Source organism: Podarcis raffonei, chromosome 3 (assembly GCF_027172205.1).
Source record: "Podarcis raffonei isolate rPodRaf1 chromosome 3, rPodRaf1.pri, whole genome shotgun sequence".
Classification (NCBI taxonomy): Eukaryota; Metazoa; Chordata; class Lepidosauria; order Squamata; family Lacertidae; genus Podarcis; species Podarcis raffonei.
This window is the reverse complement of record NC_070604.1, coordinates 93,041,914-93,058,887: the sequence shown is the minus strand read 5'-3', so window position 1 is coordinate 93,058,887 and position 16,974 is coordinate 93,041,914. Positions and strand designations below refer to the sequence as shown.

General features: G+C 42.6%; 1 protein-coding gene across 1 annotated transcript in view; it reads right to left on the bottom strand.

Annotated features, from left to right (window-relative positions):
* Positions 1 to 257: 257 nt before the first annotated feature.
* Positions 258 to 16,974, bottom strand: part of PARP1 (poly(ADP-ribose) polymerase 1) — a 38,550-nt gene continuing 21,833 nt past the window's right edge. Inside the window, exons 9-23 of the mRNA XM_053383020.1 lie at positions 16,159 to 16,299; positions 14,673 to 14,915; positions 14,386 to 14,454; positions 13,876 to 14,008; positions 12,716 to 12,911; positions 11,583 to 11,711; positions 11,141 to 11,224; positions 10,194 to 10,316; positions 8,993 to 9,121; positions 8,294 to 8,392; positions 6,715 to 6,867; positions 4,302 to 4,429; positions 3,910 to 3,971; positions 2,249 to 2,363; positions 258 to 822 (exon numbers count right to left, since the gene is read on the bottom strand). Of these exons, the coding sequence (XP_053238995.1) occupies positions 741 to 822; positions 2,249 to 2,363; positions 3,910 to 3,971; positions 4,302 to 4,429; positions 6,715 to 6,867; positions 8,294 to 8,392; positions 8,993 to 9,121; positions 10,194 to 10,316; positions 11,141 to 11,224; positions 11,583 to 11,711; positions 12,716 to 12,911; positions 13,876 to 14,008; positions 14,386 to 14,454; positions 14,673 to 14,915; positions 16,159 to 16,299 (1,886 nt within the window). The 3' untranslated portion in view covers positions 258 to 740. The remainder of the gene's footprint in view (positions 823 to 2,248; positions 2,364 to 3,909; positions 3,972 to 4,301; positions 4,430 to 6,714; positions 6,868 to 8,293; positions 8,393 to 8,992; positions 9,122 to 10,193; positions 10,317 to 11,140; positions 11,225 to 11,582; positions 11,712 to 12,715; positions 12,912 to 13,875; positions 14,009 to 14,385; positions 14,455 to 14,672; positions 14,916 to 16,158; positions 16,300 to 16,974) is intronic.

The window sequence follows — 16,974 nt, the reverse complement described above, 5'->3', positions numbered from 1 at the left end:
CTCATCAGTGCCTGGACTGACCACCTGGGAATGCCATGCAATATTAACTTCAATTCTGTTAGAAGAAAGCTGAGGGGCGGGGAGAGAATGCAACTGATCAACTATTATTACTGTCATTGACTGGAGTGGCAGGCAGCATAATCACATTGGCTTTCACTTCTACAGCTGCTGTTGTGCTACTGACTGCTGCTGGTTAAGGATAGAATCGTGGCTGGTCAATCACAGGATTGCACGAAAAGTAACTGAAGCTTTAAATATTTAGTATGAAATTAGTTTTTATTTTTACTTCAAAATAAACACGTTTAACATTTATTCATAATCGAAACTAAGGAAGGTATTTTGTAAAAAAAGCAAAACAAAAAAGATTTATAAACAATTCTAAGCTCCTCCTCCCTGCCTCACAAAAGACAAAAATCAAAGGTGTGTTTGTGTGGCTATTTTGTTTTTGGTCTGTCGGTTAAAAGTCACAGAATGGCCTTCATACTAGAATTGGCCAAAAAGAAGGAGCTGGGGAGGAGAGAGAAAAAACCCCAAACATTTCTCATAGTACAGTACTCAGTTTCATGTGTTTTTGCACATGTACCGGGGGGGGGGAGTCTTACTAAGCTGACTGACTAAACTTAGATTCAGCAAAGCCCTGCAACTTATTTCTTGCATCTCAGCAATGGGAGTAAACACTTCGATATTTCAAAAGGGTTTTGCGTTATTAAATCCTTTAACATGTCTTCCAAAATACTTGTTCACCAGAGGGATGTCTTATAGTTGAACTTCAGTTTTAGCAGGTACTTCAGATTAACCTGAGCAGTATCGTAGACAATATATCTGAAGGAAACAATGAGTTAAGACTTTTTCTTTAAAAAATGTCTTGTGAAGGACATCAATGCAGGGTGGATGCTGAAATGTTTGCAGTGCCAATGGGGAAAACCATTCTTACTTACCTTTGTTACTGGTTTCTTCCATGCAGCCACATTCTGGGGCGCACACACATACAAACCACTGTTTGGACCCTTCTAAAATTTCAGAAAGGAGCCCCTGATAGGTGGCTTCTGTCCCTCCTCTTGGAGACAAAGTTTTTTCATGTATGTAGTTTGTCATATTGATCAGAGCACACAAAGGGGCACACACTTAAGAATACAAAATATACAATAAAACAACCTTTCATCTGAAAATTAAAATAATTAGAAACCTCACTGGAGATTGCAACAACCCCCCCAAAGTCTGGCAATACAGATGAGTTTTACCAGAAAAAACTTATGTGGATACAATAGGAGAGAAAAGGTCTAGTCAGCCTCCATAAAGGCACCATAGCCGAGGATGTTTCACTCCAGGTTGACATAAAACTGAAGGATGGGGATCAGAGAAGCATCACTCCTAAATATTTTTATAGTTTGGGATTGGGGTGGGGATAGAAGCGTTCCCTTAAATAAGCTGGGCCAGGACATTTCCACCAGTAAAGATCAAAACAATCTGAAATGGGCCTGAATACAAACTAGCAGCCATCATAGCTGCAGGAGCACTGATACTTTATGGTCCTTATTACTCAATTCCCAACTAAAATAAAGGATTCAAACCCCAGAGAGCCGTGGCTCCTCAGTGTAGACAATAGTAAATTAGAGGAACCAACTGCTGTCGGCCTACAACAGTTTTCTTAGGATCCTAAAGGATGCTGGCTTTTTAACAAGGTAGCTATTGAACTGTCACCAGGAGGAGCTCTATGTAGAGCCGATACTTGTCCATCAAGTGAAGGCTGAAAGAACAAGGCCCTTATCTCTTCCGGGAAGAGAACACCAATACATCAGTGTGCAATTGATCAAACGCCCCACTCCTGCACCCAAGTAGACAAGCTTGGAGGGCAATCAAAGCACACCCACTGAGAACAGTTGTAAAAAAAAATCTTAAGTACTAGTGGAAGGAAAGGGTGCTCCTCACTCCCGGTTTGCTTCACGACTCCTGTGGAAATCAAGGGGTTTGGGTGCCATGCTTTCCAAACTGCAGAATAAAGTTACTCACATTCAGTCTCATACTGATGTTAGGAGGTCAGTATCCCTTTCTGATGGTGGCATTCAATTGTCCGGAAGCAGCCATCAGCAGGCAGGCCAGCTCTGCTTTATGGCCGTGATTATCCCCTATCAGGGATGCTGTAGGAATGGATTTCCTGCACTGGCAGGGGGGCTAAACTAGACTCACTTTCTGGTCCCTTCCAACTCTATGATTCCACGATCCTAGAAAAATACTGTTCAAAGGATACTCGTTATACAGAAGACAGGTATTGCTAACTCCTGATGGTATTCCATTGCCTAAAGGAACTTCTACGCCATTGAGAGAGGTAGTGGCTGTGGGATCTGGTGCTGTTTTGCCCAAGCCTATATAGGAGGAAAAGCAAACAAAATTGCAGCTGACAGATGCAAATATGCATTAAGCGACTTTGAACTTACCTGAATCGTGACAAATTTTCACTCGTTTCTTTGGTGTCAAGAAATCTACCGTGGATTCTGGCATATTAGGCGACTGGGTGTATTAGATGACCCCCCAAATTGGCAGCTGCAATTTGGAGGTTCGTCTTATAAGCCCAGTTGCCCAATACGCTGGGCAGCTCCGCGCCGGGAGAAAGCCGCCCGGCACGGAGCGGAGTCCGTCGCCCCTGTGGCTGCTTCGGAGCCGCCACAGCAACAGCGGGGGGAGGATATCCAGCGTATAAGATGACCCCCGACTTTTTAAACCTCTTTTCTGGGGTTAAAAAGTCATCTTATACGCCAGAATTTACGGTATATAATATAGTACTTTGCTCAGGTGAAACTGGGAAAAGAACTACCTGTTAGATCCAGACTAAGGATGCAATCCTAATCCTGGTTACCTGGAAGTAAGTCACATTCAACTGAATATGGCTTACTTCTGAGAAGACATGGCTAGGATTGTGCTGCAAATGTTTCTGTTATTGTGAGTTTTATGCGTTTTTACTGTGGCATTCTTTATAGTTTCATTCCATTGTGATTTTAGATTGTTGCAAAGCAGCCCTGACTGCTTCGTGAGCATAGCAAGGTGGGATACGAACTTTATGTACAAGTTCCCACATAGTTCCCGCTGAAATCAATGGGACAGGTCACTTGTCCTATTGATTTGAAGTCTGGATCCAATCCTATGTTACTGCTCACAAAGATTTACAACAGGATATTATTAGATATCCAGCTAATCCAGTTCTACTAGATAGCCACTAGATCCAAGCTTTTTGTGAAATGGGTTTCTATTTGCATATACCAGAGATGGGGGATCTTCTGCATCTCAAGGCCACATTCCCTCATAAGAACTACCGTATTCTTCGCTCTATAAGACGCACCAGACCACAAGGCACACCTAGTTTTTGGAGGAGGAAAACAAGAAAAAAAAATTCTGAATCTCAGAAGCCAGAACAGCAAGAGGGATCACTGCGCAGTGAAAGCAGCAATCCCTCTTGCTGTTCTGGCTTCTGGCATAGCTGCGCAGCCTGCATTTGCTCCATAAGACACACACACACATTTCCCCTTACTTTTTAGGAGGGAAAAAGTGAGTCTTATAGAGCAAAAAATACGGTATTTAGTGAGCTCTGTGACAGAGCAAGGGATTTCAACCCAGATCTCTCATATCCAGCTTTGAGGATGTATGTAGTGCATCATGTTGGCATTGATGTATTAGAATTTCCAATGTTATAATTTGCTATTCAGCTAAAATTGTTAGTAAATATATTTTTGGGTTTTTAAAACATATTATATTGACCTAAAATAACTACAGAAGTCACCAAACAGTTTGCAGATCTTTTCCCAACAAGTTTGAAGGAATTTAGTCAAAAGCCCAGGGTCATCCTTGGCTTCTATGGCAAATTTGCTTGCAGTCTTTGAGTCCCCATTTGTAGTAGCATTTCCAACGGGGTTTTACCTTTGACACTATGTTTTCCTTTCGGCAGCTTGGTTATGTGGGATGCATTCTTCAGCTCATACCTAGCAAACAGAGAGGAGGAGGACTTAGAGCAGTACATCAAATACATTTAAAGAAAAAGCCTTTCCTTTTCAGTTTGTAACAGTGGTTCGCAGATTCAGCTGATGCACGATTTCACCACTTCAGAATGCAACCCTTTAATAAGACTTACCGTGATTTAAAGCCTGCCATTTGATGAACACAGCACAAGCATTTATAGTTTGCAAATAATCAACTTGGTGAAAGGGTTTTAAAAAATCAGTCAAGTTCCAAATTTGGATTTAAGATACTTTGAAGTTAGGAGTTGCATCATCGTACATGGTGCAAAAGTACTCTAAACACACTCGACTTACATATTTCCAAGGGCAACTTCTCCCAGCAAGATTAAGCCAATCGGGTCAGTCTGAGAGGTGTGACAATAGTTGGCACTCTTGGACACCATATCAGCAAAGTAGATACCTTTACCAAACATGTAGCCAGTCTAGAAGGAAAAGAACGGCAGAAGTTTAACAGCCAGAAATCAACTCATCAGAGAAGTCTAGTGAGAAAACAGAGGAATTGAGGACAGACTGCAACTTCCTGTTTTGTGAAACCTAGTTAAAAATATATGGATATTATACCTGAAGGAGTGTCTCCACCCCCATCGTTCTGCCCGGACACTGAGGTCCAGTGCCGAGGGCTTTCTGGCGGTTCCCTCACTGTGAGAAGCAAAGTTACAGAGAACCAGGCAGAGGGCCTTCTTGGTAGTGATGCCTGCCCTGTGGAACGCCCTCCCCCCAGATGTCAAAGAAACAAACAACTATCTGATGTTTAGAAAACATCTGAAGGCAGCCCTGTTTAATGTCTGATGTTTTAATGTATTTTTAATCTTTTATTGGATGCAGCCCAGAGTGGCTGGGGAATAAATAATAATAATATATTATTATTATTATTATTATTATTATTATTATTATTATTATTAGAAATGTGAAAGCTCTACCAGGAATGGACCTGGCTTCAGCTCTGTGGACATGTAGCTCGTTCCTGGGCATCTGACAAGATTTCCCACACTGGAAGGCAGGAAATGATTTTCTTCCAGATCATCTTTGACAGCAGTTTTACCATTTTGTTTTGTTTCCTTTTGCACTCACCTGTGTGGCATCCAACCCCACTCGCTTGATTTAGTCATTTGGGCCTCTGGTCCGTGGTCTGGACTGCAAAGGGTAGCGTTTTGGTCTCTTGCAGTCCTCCAATTAGGCAAACTGAGCAGAACCACTTTCCCCAACTTGGTACCCTCCAGATGCCTTGAACCACAACACCTTCTCTTCCCTGACTACTGGTTGGGACTGAGGCAGCTGTAGTCTAAAACAGTTGTGAGGGTACCAGATTGGGGCAGGCTGGAGTAGAACTGTATTGCAGGTTACAATGGTGATGGGTATCAGATCATCATTACCAAAGGGCTGGATTTATGGGGCGAGAATGAGAACCTCATTGTAAAGGCCTTCCTCTACGATGGATGCTTTAGCGGAGATTCTTTCATTGAAGGAGTTGGACTAGATGACCCTTGGAGTCCCTTCCAACTCTGAATTCTAATGTATAGGGAGCTGTCTTTAAATTCTTCCTACTATGCTTGACAGACACATATTAGTATTGCTTAAATGTTATTAGTATGTCCACTTGACTCCCTTGGATACTTGCACTTTTTAAAGGAGCCTGTTATGTGGGATGTATTTGCTGTATTTATTGCTTTTTTGTGCTTTTCTCATGGGCTGCTTTTATGCTCATTTGTCTACTCTTTGCTGCCTTGGGTGCTTTAAGTGGAACGAAAGGATAACAACCTTTTGAAAAGCTAGATATTATCATTGGCTGTAAAAGCTTTAGCGACCTTGGACCTTGAAAAGCAGGGCAGAAATGATTTTGAAATAAAAAAATGCGTACATCTTGCCAGAATTCTGAATGTAGGGGAAAAGGCAGGCTTACACAAAATTACTTGGGCGCTCCATGACAGTTTGACTAGTATGCCTCATTCTCTCTCCACTTTAGCAGACTGAGACATGCTACTTACGTAGACACATGCAAAAACCTTCATATCCTGAGCTGTATTAGAGGAATACCTTCTTGAGCAATTATCTTAATGGAATGTTTCTGAAGGTTGTTTTGGCTAGCCTGAGCCACATTAATACGGTTTCCAATGGTACATCTCCAGACAAGTAGTAGATTAGATGTTTAGTCGTTCCTTCTACTTCTGATGTTCCGGTTACCAGGGCCATTGCTTACGCAGACTGAACAGCACCAGCCGCCATGCAAGGAGGAGTTATCGGCAGGCTTGGGGGAAACTCCAAAGTTTGCAGAAGTTCAGAATCAAAGGGGAAATATATCCAGAACCTTTAGGACAGGGAGAGGCAATGTGGTGCCCCACAGATGTTGCTGGGCTACAAATTCCATGACCATGGGCCATGCTGACTGGGGCAGGTGGGTATTGCAGTTCAGCAGCATCTAGATGACATCATACTGGCTACCCCAGTGCGGACCGCACGTGCTTAGTAGCTGACAGAATACTGACTGATTATTGGGGAGAAAAAAGCCTTGACAATAGGTGGGAGTGGAAATCTGGGAGTATCCACTGGAGGAAGGCATTGAACAGGAACGCCCCACATGGCAACATTTTGTTGCAGGTCACACTTTCTTCTTTCTATTGTACATGGAAACCAAAAGAGTTTTTTTGGGAGAGGGATTAAAAGCTCTGTTTCTACACGCAATACACTAGCAAACTAGCCTTGTACATACCACAGGAGCTTCAGGAGGAGCTATTCGGAGACCCTGCGACAAGATGCCAGCGTAGTTGGTTGTGCGAGAACCGTGCCAGAGCAACTGACGGTTGTGCAACTCCTGGAACGGCCTATAACGCTGAGCTTCTCCTTCCCGCTCAATCTTGAAAATCTTCGGAAGGGGTGGAGAGGTGTGGAGAAGAGGGAACGAACCATACATCAAGATATGTGATCACTGAAAAACCATTTCACAAGCTGCCTTATACTAAAGACCGTTGGTTCACCTAGCTCAGTAATGTCTATGCTGATTGGCAGAAGCTTTTTCAGACAATGGTCTCTCCCAGCCCTACATGCAGATGCCAGGGATTGGACTTGGAACCTTGTGCATGCAAGGCTGATGTTTACCACTACAGCTACAGCTTTTCCTTGCTGCTGTGGGTTACAGTTCATGGCTAGTGAGTTTAACCATGCGCCTGATTTGGATGATACACTCAGCCAAGCCTTGAAAGGCAGCAGAAAGGACTAAGGGGGAAAACCGGCTGCCAAATTCCTGTCCAGATGCCCACATGCCCAGCTTATCACGTCATGCAGAACAGGCCACAAACACAGCACACACATGGGCCTAGCCAGCACAAGTTATACACAAAATGTTAAATTCAGAATTCTCTGGGAAAATTAAATCTTCCAGATTGCTTGAGATATGGAAATGCTTAAGGCCACATTTTGTTTCAGCCATCTAAGAATTAAGGTGGCTTTGAAGGTTTGAATTTCCATACTTTAGACTTGGGTTTGGGGGGAGGGGAAAAAAAAACACTTGGCCAAAAATCAACAAGACAGTTGCATGGGCTGGGTTTTCATCTGACCTGGGCCTGGGGAATCCCAGACAGGTTATTGACCAAGAAAGAAGAATATGAAAAGAGAAGACTCAGTTCCATGGCCTATCCCATCCCCAATCCTTAACCTGCAAAAACAAAACAAAATAAAACCCACAACTGTCCTGTCTGGATTTTCTAGGTCAGCATTCTTCTCCTACAGCCACCACCCAGGTGCCTATGTGAAGCCCACAAGCAAGACATGAGACCTCCTCTTGCACCCCAGCAACTTGCATTCCAACTGGTATTTATTTCCCACCCTTCACCCAAAGGTCCCAAGGTATGTACACATATAGTGAGCAACTCACAGAGCCTCACTCACAGAAGAAGAGTTTGGATTTGATATCCCGCTTTATCACTACCCGAAGGAGTCTCAAAGCAGCTAACATTCTCCTTTCCCTTCTTTCCCCACAACAAACACTCTGTGAGGTGAGTGAGGCTGAGAGACTTCAGAGAAGTGTGACTAGCCCAAGGTCACCCAGCAGCTGCATGTGGAGGAGCGGAGACATGAACCCGGTTCCCCAGATTACGAGTCTACCGCTCTTAACCACTACACCACACTGGCTCTCAGAAGAGCTTGTGTTCCTTTACTATAGGTTTTCGCATATGGAATACTATTCTACACAAAGGTTAGTTCAGAACCGGTCATTTTACTTGTTTTATTGTGTGTTAAAATGACCGATTCTGAATTTAAACAATTATTTTCGATCCCCAGTCAGAACCTACCTCCATGACTTTCAAGTCATACGCGTTGTGGGTGCTTGCATGGGTATTCTTAACATACTGCTTTAGGATCTTTGCTTCTTCCGAGTCTTTATCTACTACCTTTGAAGGAAAATAATGGGGGAAAATACTGAAAACCTGAAGCGAAAAGAATGCTAAAAACATATTAGGCCATTAAAAGTATTGCACAATTTAAATGATTTCATGTTCCTATTGAGCCAGGAGGTTTGGCCTTATTTGGAAAGGGGACAAGGACAAGAAAAAATACTGGTTCAGCACCCATGGGTTAGGACATTTTCTCAGAGGTATCCTGTGGTTGATCCTGAAAGCCCAGCTGAGTGGCACCCAGGGAGTGGGAAAGACTAGACTGCAGACAAGACCACTTTTCCTAAGGCAGGAAATCCGGCTTTGATGCTCTTCCGGCTCTTCTTCATAAACCTAACTCCTTTTAAATATGGGTTTAGAAAGATACAGCCAAGGCACAGATGGAAGGCCTTTGAAACATATTTACCCTGGGAGTAAGTTGAACCCAGGTTGAAATTGTGTCCCTTGTCTGGTATCTCCAAGCAAATAACAAAATGTACTTTGTAGTATAGCCATCCAAACCTGACTGTGAACACTGGGTGGGTGTCCTCAGCTTGTGTTGAAAAACAACCCTTCTGAGATATACAACAGCCTTGTTTCTGTGCCATGATATCTTACCTTGATATCTGTTTTGAGCTTTTCATAGTTCACATCTATTGGATCTTTATCTCCATCCTGACCCCCACTTCTGAGTAGGCTGTAGGCGACCTCGATGTCAAGCAGATTGTCCAACATCTCCACCTTGGACTTGATAAAACAAGAAGATGTGGTTATTCTTGGCAGCAAACACATTTCATGGCCTAAGGACTTGGCCCCAATAGATTGTGTGGGGATCTACATGTCACATTGCTGCTAAGGAAGTCAGATACAAGGTCAGCAGCAACTTCTTGTTAACAGTAAAATTTTTGTCCCAGATTTAAGCCTGTCAACATGGTTTCTCCCCTTCCACTCATTTCCCCCCACAAAACAATCCACGAGGTTGATTAAGCTGAGGGATGGTGATAGGTCACCCACTAAGTTTTAAGGCAGAGCAAGGATATGAACCCAAATCTCTCTGGTTCAATTCCGACACCCTGCTCTCTCCGAGAACAATTCAAAATGTTGGTGCTGACCTTTAAAGCCGTAAACGGCCTAGGTCCAGTATACCTGAAGGAGCGTCTCCACCCCCATCACTCAGCCTGGACACTGAGGTCCAGCTCCGAGGGCCTTCTGGTGGTTCCCTCACTGCGAGAAGTGAGGTTACAGGGAACCAGGCAGAGGGCCTTCTCGGTAGTGGCGCCCGCCCTGTGGAAAGCCCTCCCATCAGATGTCAAGGAAATAAACAACTATCTGACTTTTAGAAGTCATCTGAAGGCAGCCCTGTTTAGGGAAGCGTTTAATGTTTGATGTTTTACTGTGTTTTTAATATTCTGTTGGGAGCCACCCAGAGTGGCTGGAGAAACCCAGCCAGATGGGCTGGGTATAAATAATAAATTATTATTATTGTGCTATGCGGATCTCTCTTTTGCCCTCTGCTCAGTGGGCCTCTGGTTAAGCGGCAGTTCACTCTCACCTGATGTCTGAACTCATCACATTCAGAGAGAATCCCCCGCTCCTCTTCCATTGCTCCATCCATTTTGTCTCCCCCTTTGTCTATTCATGCCCCCTAATATGCACCTACCTTCTGGGCTTCCCTCCACCCCACCTGAAATCAACTGAAGGGTGCAGACTGCCCATCTGCTCTAGGAGATGGTACACAATTTATTTTATTTATGTGCTTTTAAGGGCCAGCTGTCAAAACTAAATGCTGCCGTTTGCGCCAGAGGTTCCCCATCAATACCTTAATGTAATCTAGATTATTTAAAAGAGGAGGCTTCTTCATCCCAAAGTCATGGGGGATCAGAGTGTAGAAGCGGTTGGAAAGATCCAATATCTGTGAATCGGTGCCACCATCAGAAACTGCCTACATAAAAAGGAAAAGCAACAAAATAAAAATAATAATAAAAATCAGCAAATATGTGTACCTGAGTTACTTCACTTACAAAAACCTAGGCTTAGTGCAGGTCATACATTTATAACTTTAGCAAGAACAAGTTTTCTGGAAAACCAACACTTCCATAAAAGCAGCTCTCCCATTTATTTTCAATTCAATTCAGTCTTGTTCACAAATCTATCACATAGTGAATCAAGTTAATAGGGGCAGACAGGCCCTAAAAGACAGTTACATTTATTTGAATCTATCTTACATTTATTTTAAAACAGCAAGCGTGAACTCTTAAAATGCTTGCTTAGGACTTGAAGATTTTCCTTTGTAATATGCTGAACAATTAAGCAGGAGCAAAGTACAGATTTGGGCTCAATCCCAATTCCCATTTCTGGTCACTTTCTTGGGTGTGCAGTGAAGAACTCTTCCTACAGTAACATTAGGCCAAACTAGCTGACAGCGCAGCCCCACCGAATTTAACAAGAGAGTTTATAAAAGCTGTCAATCTAGCTTGACTTCCATGGAATGCCAAGCCATACACTTCAAAGGCTTCAGTACTGCCTCAGCTGAGAAATAATCACATAATCAAACCACACCCTTCTGGCACAGCCATTCTGATGAACAAGAAACAAGAGAAAGAGAATAGAGCAACCCTTTCACTATATAACAAAGACTCTTCATCTTACCTTTATGAAAAGGGAGGTTTAGGGGAAAAAAGAAGTGTATTTTTTGGGAGGGGAGAAGCGCTAAGAATTCAAGAGTTCCCTCAACCATTCCAAAGGTGCCTTTTATTTCATCCTCACCTGATGCACCTCATTAAGGATGGAGTATGCACTCTGGATTTGTCTCTTGCTTAGCTTCCCCAAAGGCATCTTTTGGAGGTCAATCTGGCAATGAGATAAATGGAAGGAATTAACGTGAGACTTGTTGTTATGTGAAAACGTTCAGAGATTGCTTATTGAAAAGCTCAATGTCTTGAAGTAGAATGTTCCATGAAGAGAACAGATAAACCTTTTGTTTTTGTACAAGTTATCTGTTTAAAGGACTATTTAAGAGCATCACACTCTGAAGATGCTGCAAGTGCTGTATCACCTGAGTTTCATGTGGGGGACTTTCTCATTACTGAATCCCGCCACCACTGACTACTGAACCCCATGGGAAAACGGCTAGTGTTAAGAAAGCACTGTATCACATGGTGAACAAAGGGAGAGCGACAAAGGGATTAGGCCAAGGATGCTTAGCAACCTCAAATTCCACCATGGCTTTCTTCATGCTTTCCACATCAAATATCATCTTGATAAGGTCCTGGACTGCCTTAGGAAGCTTGGATTTGGTTCCTGCACTCACAGTCAGCTTCTTCACTGCTTCTTCATCCTAAGGGGGGAGGGGAGACCACCAATATCTGTTTACACGTGCAGAGATTCTGAAGCAAGAATGGATGCTGATTAAATACTCCAAGTTGAAGATGTTCATGCAGTTTCCTAGTGAAGTTATAGCTCAGGCATTCCCCCCCCCCAGCATTTAAAGCAAGATCTTAACACAGTGTTTTGAATCAACTGGGTCGATAGATTTTTTTTTTCTGTAAAAGAAGTAAGATTGATTTCCAGTTGCGTCCAATTAGTTTCCCAAAATTCAGGGATTCCTTTTTTAAAAACACCATGAATTTTATTAATCTAGATTTCCAAGATAGCCTACGAAAGAGAGCCATAAAACAAATATAAAATAGATCACATCAGAAACAAAAGCAGTTATTGTAGCAACAGTAAAAGTACAAAAAGCAGTAGATATAAAATCAGTTAAAATCCTGGGCAATCTCCCCCCCACCCCAAAATGCTTGGGAAATTCGAGTCCAGAGCTAGTACATTTGCTTCTTCTTCTTCTTCTTCTTCTTATTATTATTATTATTATTTCTTGTCTGTTTGTATATAGCAAAATCATTGATATTTGCTGGTATCATATATTTTAAAGCTATATTTCTATAGAATGGGATTAACAATAGGTCAACAACAGTGAATGTTGCAAGCCCTTATGGTTGCCAAGATATTTCCACTTCCAACCTGGCAGGATAAATACATTACACAGCTGTCTGAGGACCTCACTGCCCTTGCAACATCTGAAGCTGTTTTTTTCTTTTTTAAAAAAATGAATTTATTTTTAAATAAATTTTGTGTGGGCACCTATTTCAACAGCTGTGGGTCTTGTATCAACTCAAATGTTTAATTTTAGATGGAAGTTCACACACACACATTTGTGTTAAAAACCTGCTGTTTGGACTTCTCCCAAATAATCCTAAGTATTTAGGATATAATCCTATCCTGCTTGCATGATCTCTGATACAGTTGTGATTTTCTTTTTTTAAACAGGGTCACCCAAGTTACCTGCCCATAGTCTATTTCCAGAGGATAGAATTTTTTGGGATATTTAGTGAAATTCTTAGAATGCCACGAGTTGCCCGTCTTTTCTTCATACAGATTCAGGAAGTGCTCAATGGCTTCTTCTTTCGATGGCATCTGCTCTAGCTTGTTGCTTCCAATGACTGTGCCAACACGGCCCCAGGAACGGAATACCCAGTATCTAAATTCAAAGCGAAAGGGGAGAAATTGGCAGGTGGAATCAACCTAGATGGTTTTCTCCATATATTGCTGGACCACAACTCCCATCATCTCTTAACATCCTGGCTGGGGCAGAGATATTTCCAGCATAAGAATTTCTTCAGAACTCAAACAGCACACTTTGAACTGTACACAGCTTTTGATCGAGTGTAGCAACAAAGGCAGATGCTGAACAAAGGAAGGGACAATCTAATCTTGATTGATAGGTTTGTTTGATGTCACTCAAAACAGATAAGATTGTCTACAAAGGGGTTTGAAGGTAAGGAAACTAAACAGTTTTTTCTGGGCAGAAAATAAAGCCTGACATTTCCATCAAAGTCAAAAGTAACAAATTAAAAAAGGACAGTGACCATTTCCCCTTGCTGCTGGGATTTAAGGTTTAGTTGATTCAGGTTTCTGGCTCTCCATTTTGTTTTACGGTTTTTTTAACCTGTTCTTGCGAGCTGCCTTGCTCCTTCCAGCCCAACTGATGAGGGCCTGAAAGGTAGGATAGGAACACTTTAATCAATCAATTCACAACAGCAGCAATAGGGGGTACTCCTGACTTTGCTGTGCCAGTTTAAAACCAACAGTAAGACAAAAACCTTTTTATTAAACTTCAAACATAAATGGCACAGACTGTGACTCTTGTGTTTGCATTTAAGTCCATGAAAGTCTATGCCATAAAATAACTGTTACATCTTCAAAGGAGACACAGACAGGACTACGGGTGCTGCCCTATGCAAGTATCAGCAGAGAGAGCCACCTAGTTCAATAGGATCTACTCCAAGGTAAGTGTATAGAGAACTTAAGAACCCCCCTGCCGGATCAGACCAAAGGTCTACCTTTTGTGCAAGTCTCACAAAAAATGATTCAAACAGAGGAGCCAAGCAGGAGAAAAATTTGCAGCACACTTTCTGTTTGGGAAGGGAGGAAGAAAAGAAAACCTGATTTCTCGGTCATCTTCCAACAGCTGAAGCTTGTAATACGAATTCGTTCCTTTAGTAATATCTACCAGCCCAAGAGTGGCACTGAAGATTTTGCCACCTTTTTCAAAGACGTGGGCAGAATCTTCCAAGCCTGTAAAAAAAGGCAGTCAACCATGGACAGGGGGAAACGCATGTGACCCTTTTCCAGATTATTGTTTTAACTTGAACACATAGCACAGAGATGCTGAAATACATCCCCCCTCCCTTTCCCTGAAGCACACACAGAGACATTTCAAAGGGGCTTCTCAACACGTGGAATTTATTTACTTATGGTTTACTACAACCTGTCCCCAATCCATAAAAGGACAGAGTGGCTGCACCCTTTTAGAAGTTGCGAAGAGGGAATTTCAGCTTACTACGCAAACTGCACTTGCTGAAATTCCCTCTTCTGGACAACTATTCAAGGTGCAAAAGTGTAGGAGTCCTGTCACCTTCTGGCAACCCTTAAGTGGATGTAGAAATGGTCACCTGAATCGGGATCCACAGCAGCTCCTCCTTTAACTGTCAGCTTCATCTTCTTTTCCGATTTGCTTGTTCCTGGATCAGGAGAGGGAGAGATGCAGTGTTAAGCTGTATTTTATAGTGTTGTAAATTCCAACTCCACAATTCTGTGATTCTAAGCCTTCCCTCCACAAATCACCTCCTTAATTTCAGGAGTGAACCCCAAAACTGGCTGCTAGGATGAGGTCTACCCTGAATGTAACAAATGCCAAGAACAATAGTAAAAAAAATTGGGAGTCCCACGGGTTTTTCACCTTGCTCTTCCTTGACCTTCCCGGTACTTTTCGTGTTCGACTGTCCGCTGGATTTTCCTCCCACGGGAACCGCTTTGTGCTCCTGCTTAACTTCAGCACCCCAGGGAGAAAGAGCATGAAGCGAAAGCAGCTCCTGAAAACCCTTGCTGGAGGACTGCACATCCTGGAGAAATTCCTCAGAGACAACGCGCACCTGGGCCTCCTTCACTTCTTCCATTTTCTTGTTCATTTTCTCAACCTCCTCTGGAAAAGGGAAGCAGAGCACGCTGTGTCATTGCTCTTGCGATTTTCTTGCACATGCAAGTTATTTTAACTTACAAGCTCGGCTCTGCCCCTGCCGGTCCTGGAAGGAGCCTTTAAAAAAGTCCCATATGCTCAGAGACTTTGCACCTGTTCATTGGGGGTGATAGGAAGCCCAGAGCACTTGTTCTTTAGATGTCCCTTTTATGAAGAGGCACGTAGTAAGACCATTGAGCCCCTACTGGTGAGGCTTGCTGATCTCCCGGAAAAGCAAAAATTCAACCTTTTCCTGTTAGGCAAAGATCAGAAGATGACCCAGATGGTCGCCAGATTCTGTGTACAGATCTGTAGGCACAGACCATCTCCCGACTCAAACTAGTTTGTTAAGAAAATCCCCAAACTTGGTTCCATGGGTAAATCTGGGTCAGCTCTCTGCGGTAGTTTATCTTAAAAGTTTTAAGTGTCTATACGCTTATCGCATTTATAAATTTTAAATTTATTGTTGTACATTGTTTTAATTGTTTGGTTTCCTTCTGGGACTGTACCCCAAGTGTGTTTTATAAGCTGGTCTCTGTCCGTAATAAATTATATCTAACTTAACTTACGAATCACTTCCCACGAAACATCCCGAAACAATTACCAACAAAGACATTGATAGCACACAACCACAAAACATATAAAAACCAATTTCAAACCCAACGCAGATACTGACCAGCATAAGATTCTCTGCTCAAGAGGCTTGTTGAAAAAGGGTGCACATCACTAGGCACCAAAAAGACAGTAAGAGGTGCTCATCTGATATGTAATAAGAGGGTGTTTCAAAGGGTAGGTGGCACCACAGTAACATCCCAATGCCTGCACTAGGGCTAGAAGTTATCTGGTTTTCAACCTGATATATCACCAGCTAAACGCTGTGATATACTGATATATCACGATGTCTGAAGTAAGGATGGAGCTATATAGAGGCATTGACTGGCTTCACCGTTTTTCCCACATTGTGATTTTTGCACACAATGCACCACACACATCGTGATTTGCGATATATTTCCAGGTCAAAAATGATGAAACCGATATCACAATAGGGGCTTCAAATTGGCTTCAGACAATATATTGATCTATCGCCCAGTCCTAGACTGCACTGTACTTCTTCTTTTCATATTAACTAGTTACCTCATCTAACTTCACCCTTTTCTCCTACTGGGAGTCTTCCTGTTTCTTAACGCCACCCATTAAGGGCATTACTCACTTTGTGAGCTGATGCAAAGATCAGCTTTGTTCACAGTAGCCGTCACCTTTCCCCCAAGTTCCTCAATGACAGACTTGATTTCATCCTTGTTCTTCGACAGTTTTCCAACGATCAAAATCTTCATGCTACTTAACGGTTTATCTGGCGGTTCCAAGGTAAACACAGACTGTGTGATGTACAGAAGAAACACAGGAGACACAAAAAACTCCGAACATATTGAGGGGGAAAAACCCCACCAAGGTTACCCAAATTTTAAGAAAGTGTGTATGAATTGCTTAATTTATAGAGTTTATTACATGAAGTTACATGACGGTCAAGTTCTTAATGACCAGCAAGACTTTGCCTGGCATTGCCTACAAGCCTTAAAACTTGTATTTGCATCATGCAGATTTGCCTCTCTCTCTCCCCCCATCCTAAAGCCTTCTATATGTTTTGGATTACAACTCCCATCATCCTTTACCATTGGCTGTGATCGCTGTGGCTGATGGAAGTTGTAGTCTAGCATGTGATGGGCACCAGGGTTGGGGAAGAGTGTCGTAAGTTGTTAGTTCAGAGCTTCCCAAACTGTGTGCCACGACATGTTAAGAGAGAGTCGGCTGCAGTCTGTAGGTGTGTCACATGAACACTCCCTGCGCTCCTCCCTGGGCTCGAGAAAGGGCTTAGTTTAACCTCCAGTTTGCTGGAAGAACTGAATTACTGTGTTGCGAAATGATGCATGTCTCAAAAGTGGGTCACCAACAGGAAAAGTTTGGAAAACTCTGTGTTAGTGGATATTAGGGGGCTTATTATGCTCCCATTAGCCAGTAGGTGGCAGCA